The 6626-nt window shown below is 37.1% G+C and overlaps 1 protein-coding gene across 2 annotated transcripts; it reads right to left on the bottom strand.

The window, feature by feature from the left end:
* Positions 1 to 992: 992 nt before the first annotated feature.
* On the bottom strand, positions 993 to 6272 carry LOC110757498 (ARM repeat superfamily protein). Of its 2 annotated transcripts, none has more exons than XM_021959124.2 (5): positions 5898 to 6272; positions 4651 to 4931; positions 4188 to 4304; positions 2045 to 3922; positions 993 to 1529 (listed from the first exon to the last, which is right to left on the bottom strand). In XM_021959124.2, exons 1-5 carry the CDS (start codon positions 5932 to 5934, stop codon positions 1467 to 1469), a joined length of 2376 nt encoding a protein of 791 aa, XP_021814816.1. In that variant the 5' UTR covers positions 5935 to 6272; the 3' UTR covers positions 993 to 1466. The 2 variants fall into 2 exon arrangements, with proteins under 2 accessions (XP_021814816.1, XP_021814818.1); XM_021959126.2 differs by having other exon boundaries at positions 5880 to 6271.
* Positions 6273 to 6626: the final 354 nt, after the last annotated feature.

The following is a 6626-nucleotide window of genomic DNA, read 5'->3' on the forward strand; positions in this document are numbered from 1 at the left end:
TGAGGCTTTTTATTTCAATTTGGTGGGGCCAAAATTCGATTCATGTGTACATGGTTAAGTTAATCATGATCGATAATAGTTCATCCTAAATAACGAATGAAAGTTGGAAAATAATTTTTAGAATTAAGCTAGGTTAAGTGTTTGATTCTGTACGGGTAGAATGATCAAACTCGAATGCAAGAGGGCGAACACATTGCTTTGACCGACTAACCTAACTCGCGTCTTGCAGAGTAAGCTTTTGTTTACAACTCCTACAATTTTTCAAATTAATTATTAGTTTAATTGCAGCATGAATGGCCAATTTGTCATTTTAAGCTGCCTAACAGAGAAGCTAATCCTTGTTCAATGAATCAATGACATCCATAATCAAGGTCCGGGTAGAGCGGGCAGAGGTGGGAAACGTGCCCGCATTTTTTTCTTTTCTCTTTTCCTTGAGAAAAAGCAAAGCATAATGCATATTGGAGATATCTTTGTCTCAAGCTTTTCAACTGAGAGATTTGCTTAATTAGCAAGCCTTTGCTAAGTATTCATTCTATGAATCAAATAAGGCACCCACCCCAAATAGCAAAGCATGGTTTTTATTTTTTCCTGATTTGTGGCAGCAGCTTTTTTAGGCCTAAATCTGAAATCTGAAATCTGAAATCTTCATCTAAATTTGGTTTCAGCCAGCAAATATAAGCCATCAGATTGATTGTGTTATCAAGTCCCCTTCAATGAAAAGCAGAGACATAATTTATGCTGATAAAATTAAAGAATGTATCATTGTGTGTGTTTTTACAAACTGTTATTAGCGCTCCAAAATAGTCACCGTACCGGTTCATTTCATTCTAATTTAAGAAAGTGTAACGAAACGAGAGATAAAATACAATATAATGGGCTTTTATCAAATATAGCCAGCCCAACTTATGGCATCAGTAGAGAAAGGTTCAAATGGAGCATAAATTTCTGCCAACAAAACTGAGATTAAGAAACAAGAACAAATGGGCATCAAATAGCACATAAATAGAAATGCTGTGATCATATTGCAAATTGCACGAGTCTATAGCATTATGTACAAGTATATGTACAACATTGATTGAGAACCAAATCAATCAAAAACATAAGAAAACTTAAGTCAATGCACGCTTCTAAAACTCAACCAAGCTATGTTTTCAGGGAAACTAAGAGCAAAGTAACCTACCTAGCACATAAACTCCCTTTTTCCAAGCTCTAGAGGAGGGAGGAAAAAGTAAAAAGAATACCCATGGAAAGAAAAGTTTAGACATCCTAGGCTTCTGATTCAGTCCCATTTCGTGTACTTCGCAATGTTTCCATGATCACCCATCAAAAAAAGGGAAAAAAATATTTAGACTTCTCTGAAGCTAGAATAAATTAAAGAATATTAAAAAAAATAGACCTAATGGAATATCTTGAAGGGGAGAAAATATCATGGAGGAGAATCTCAAAACAGATCAACAAAATTGTCTTTATTTTCCCTTCCCCATTGCCCCTTCTCGCTGATTCCGGAAGTGGCTGAGAAGCTGCTGTGCCTGCATCATATAATGTGAAACATAATATTATCTTCTCTGTTCGCAAAACCACACAATACTTGGCATAACTTCAATTTTATGCTGACTGAACAGGGATATCATTAATAGCAACGGCCATGGCATGGTTCCAGATTCGCCTGAAGAAACCACATGACTTATTTTTTGCCTATAAGATGCTTTGACGCAAACTTTCAACAATATGGATGCATGTGTCTGTTAAGGGTAAATTCTTGGGTTATAGCTACACAAGGACAAAGGAGTAAAGCTTCTGTGTAGATTGCTAATAAGTAATAACAACAGTTGATGAACTGATGGGATGGAAGAGCACTGTTTTCACCAAAAGAGATGAAAATCATCATATTATTCAACAATCAATTTCTTTTTGCCATTTTTTAGAGTTTTAGAAATTGCATGGGCCCTTCCTGGAAAGCCTTCACCACAATTTGGCATACTGACTAGTAAGCAGATGAACAGAGAGCTAAATAAATGGGCAAGAAAACGCTTAAGCTGCATACCTTTTCCTTTGCTCTTGGTGTGCCAGACTGAGATAAGGCAACCAGGGGAGGGACAGCTCCTTCCTGAAGAACCAGGGTACAAAACTTCGGACTATGAAGGCACAATTGCAACAGTATGGAGGCGGCATTTTCCTTTCCCCTCTGGGAACCTGTTTCAACAATCTCAACTAGTAACGGAATGCCCCCTTCCCGTGCAATTGCCACGCGCCCCTCTCCAATGGTGGACAAGTTTGCCAGAAGAGCAGCGGCCTTGTCAACCATCCCAGTATCAGGGTCCATCAACTCAATAAGATATTTCACAGCCCCAGCTTGAACTAGGCGCGCCTTATTTTCGTGATAAATTGATAGATTAAACAATGCAGTAGCAGCATCTTTCTTCCCTCTAAGAGTCCCTGAGCCTAGAAGATCAACCAAGGCCTTAACTGCACCAGAACGACCAATTTTTGCCTTGTATTCATCCAATACAGAGAGGCTGAATAAAGCTGCAGCAGAATTTTCTTTGGCTCCGTCATTTCCCGTTTTCAGAACATGGATTAGGGGATCAATTGCCCCTGCTTCTGCAATCATTGCCTTATTGTCTTCATTAATTGATAAATTCAAAAGAGCTGTCACAGCATGCTCTTGTGTTAGCATCACTCCTGAATATAGCAGTGAAACTAATGGTGTGATAGCACCGCATTGGCCTATAATAGTTCGATTATTCATATTGTGCTTCGCAAGAAGCCGCAACTCTTCTGCAGCCATAGTTTGCACTTCATTGGATTGGCTCTTGAGGTCTTCAATTAATTTCGTGACATGGGATGATGTCGTCAACTCGTCCGATCCTGACCTAGAAAATGGAAGCAGTTGGTGTCTGTTGGGATAAATAGGGCTGTCAGTCCATGTCCCTTCTGCTTTTATTTTGGAAATGAGAGATTGTTTTCCTGATAATCTGGACGGCATTGCTGATTCTTTATTTGGAGTAGAAGCAACTGGATGCTCAGATGCGATCTCTCCAGACAACTCATTGACATTTTCATGCTTATTAGATATCCCTGACACCTTAATGAATGCAGGAGGCGCATAATCATTACTGGAGACAGCACTTGTGGCTGATCCGCTCCTGCTATGAGTATATGACTGTTTTGGTGATGAGTGGTCTTTCTCGCTGCTATGGCATCCATTGGACATTTCTCCACTTAATCTAGTAGAGACATCTTTCTTTTGCTTCTCAAATACACTTCCAACTTCAAGAGATGACCTTGATGTCGAATTGCTATCTGTGTGAATTGAACCTTCAGGAGATACTCGATCTGATGGAGATGGGACTGAGATAGCATTAGAGCCGTCAGAGTTTGTTGGAAGTTTTATATCATTTTCCTGACACCAACTTTCTATCATAGCTTTGACAGTATAATTGGTAATGAGATTTATATGAGACAGCCTATGCCGGGTCTTTGGGCAAATAGTGAGCCCATGATCCAGCCACTTTTGGATGGAAGATCTCTCAAAGGTTTGACCTGAAGCTACAATTACAGGGTCCAACATTAGTTCTGAAGACAAAGGGCAGCGGAAGTATGAAGGGATTGGGATGCCGGATGCGGTTTCAAGGTGCTCAATTTTGACCATGAATTCACGAATGTGGGAGACAAGTACCACAATTTGGTTTATTTGATCTAGTTCCCCTCTAACATCACTGACTTCGACATTCATTCTTTCCTTTTCTACAGCAATGCTTTCTTTCAGCAGTTCTTGGTTTGAAGACAAACTGAGCAATTCAATCATTTTCATAAGATGTTTGGTGGAAGGCATGATATCATTTCTTTGACTTTTCAGAGCCTCTTCTAAGTATTCTGTTACTCTTTCCTGCTTCAAACATCGAATTTCCTGCATACAATGCTGAAACAATTTACCACAGATTAGAGTTGTACTTGTCTCTCGATGAACCAAACAACAAAAAAATAAAAGGCAAGTAGACTAAACAACAATTTTAAAGTATAAGGTGCGTTTCAAAATAGGATGTGGAATAGATAGCTTCGAAGAAATAGGGTAATATATAAAAGATAATGAGTAGTAGAACGTTTGTGAAATCATCCTTTTCTTCTTTTTCTTTTTTTCTTATAGGAAAAGGACACATGCAGAACAGTTTGAACTTAGCAAATACCTGAAGACCAATTAAACTTGATCCAGACGAAGATGACTGCAGCAATCTACTTAATATGCTGCAAATCTTGAGTGAAGAGCTTTGGATTGTTATCAACAATGGTTCACCCCGCAAAGCCTGAGGAGACAATGTAAATAAACTATTATCAAACATGTAAACAAATACACACACCAAATAGTCTTTCAAATTCGAGGTATCTTATGTACAATGCTTCGTTCAATTTCCAAGTATAGAAAGGGCAACACAGAAGTTTGCAATCTCCTAACATACTGGCATTGTGATTATTGTTGTAGGATTCCTATTTCTTGCACAACCTGGCCATTTTCCTTGCATTTGTCTTTCCAAATGAAAGAGATCATAACAGATATTCATTGATGACAATCTTCAAGCATGGACTAGAAACACACACCATACTCAGGAAGGGAAATTATGTGAATTTAGTTTAAAAATAAGTTGCACTTACACTTAAAATCTTGCTCAACTTTGGAGACCAGTTTTCCATGAATTCCCTAGCTCCATTGACAGCCATATCCAATTCTTCACACTCTTTATATAGAATTTCATCTGAAGGTATTTTGTAGTCAACTACTTCATCAAGCAATGGCTTCAAAAGCTTTAGTACATCAACTATGGTTCTGTACTCCTTCTGAATAGGCATAGGTTTTGATCTCTGGCTTGAAACTAGATGAACAAATCGAGATATGCTGTTGATCAGACATTTTATAGATGCCATGTCCATCTCACCTGTTTGAGAAAAGAAATCACAAATAAATACTATAAACAGAGAAATCTTAGGAAATGAAATCTTTACTAAAATATTCCGCCAGACTAGTTTAGTTTGCAATTTGAACAGTGCCTTTAGCGGTCACCAGATTATTTGTATAACAATAATTTTCTGGTTCTGAAAGCTCCCACAGAGCCTAAGGATTTAACAGCTAAATACCAATTGGTCCTATTTATCTTCATAACAACTTAGAAGAACTGTTCACGCATTCTGAAGCAACCATCAAGTATTGTATTTGACACTGATGTTCGTAACAATGGATCTGATAAAACATTGAAATAGCTATTTCCAAAGACCAGAATCTTTGGACCCATTGTCTCAAAAAATAGAACTTTCCTTCTAAAAGCGTTTGAAATTTAAGTTGCCAAATCAATCTCATTTTACTTTCAGCAAACAAGAAAACAGGGAAAAGGGAAGAAAAAAAAACATAATTGAAATCTAAAATCTTTCCTTTTTCACAATTCGACACCAGAGTGCACAAGAAACTGAGCTCAACTTGGTTGAACATCAAATTTTTATTGCTTATTATTTCGGAAAAACGAAACAAAATGAGATTCGAAAACTATTTTTCGTCCCCTCTCCTCAGTCTTCTTAGCAACCAACCAGAGGCATGTTAATTCACTCAACTAAAACATTTTCATTCCCTCCAACTATCAAAATTACAATACCATAAATAAACCATTTTCCCCCTGAAAGCCAACTGAACAAATATGTTAGAGAATATGAAACTCACAAATTTCACAAACCCAGAAAAATTGGCACAAAACCCAGAAGAGCTACATAGCTGAAATCCAAACTAAATAAATAACACCAACCCATTTCATCTCCCACCCATTTACAATCAAGAAGAAGCACCAGCATATGAATGGAGAAAAAAAAAATCAACATGACATAAAAGAAAACTATACCTCTGAATCAAACTGTACCTCTATTCATGTTGTTTATGCTGGTGGGTTGAGTCATAAACAGATCTTGATAAACCCAAAGCTAAAAACCTCACATGAAATTTTGATGGGTTTGATAATAAAGATCAATCTTCAAGAATCAATCTAACCCTCATGCACTGCTTTCATTACAAAGCTGCATGAGAGAGAGAGTGTGCGCTAGGAATGAATAAAATTGAGGAAATTAAAAAAGAAAACTAAAAGAAACTAAATTGGTGGGGCCTATGTGGTTGCAGATTTGTTGGGTGAGGAAAATTTAATTAGAGGTTATTAGGTTAATGAACGGTGGCAAGATGAGAGAGATGGTAAAATGTAAAGGAGACTTTGTCACTTTGGGATCTAATCATCATTAGAGAGGAATTCTAAGAGAGGTCAAGCCTTTTTTAATTAAAGGATTAAGGGATGCATTGGAACAATGATATCCAGCAAAAGATTCCCACAGAGAAGTACCATGATTGTTTGTCTCTAATTATCTTGTAAGTTACTAATGTGTCCTTGACATCTTCACAAATTTACCATGCATGCATAGTATTTAATTTCCCAATCTAAAATCTTTTTTTTTTTGTTGAGAAATACTAGAAAATTTATTTCCCAACCCATGTAACAGAATTGATCAATTTTGGCAACCTCAACTAATTGGTGAGTGGTTTCTAACATCATTTAAATATATATATATAAAGGGTGAGAATTTCTAGATATAATTCACTTTGT

Source organism: Prunus avium, chromosome 8 (assembly GCF_965620075.1).
Source record: "Prunus avium chromosome 8, drPruAviu1.hap1.1, whole genome shotgun sequence".
NCBI classification, from domain to species: Eukaryota; Viridiplantae; Streptophyta; class Magnoliopsida; order Rosales; family Rosaceae; genus Prunus; species Prunus avium.

Bases quoted from the DNA above. Each gene is read 5' to 3' on its own strand.
- LOC110757498 (XM_021959124.2), bottom strand. From the start codon at position 5,934: ATGACTCAACCCACCAGCATAAACAACATGAATAGAG. The intron at 4,305-4,650 runs GTAAGTGCAACT...TTGTCTCCTCAG, and splicing joins AGTTGAGCAAGATTTTAAGT to GCTTTGCGGGGTGAACCATT. The intron at 1,530-2,044 runs GTATGCAGCTTA...TATATGATGCAG, and splicing joins CACCAAGAGCAAAGGAAAAG to GCACAGCAGCTTCTCAGCCA.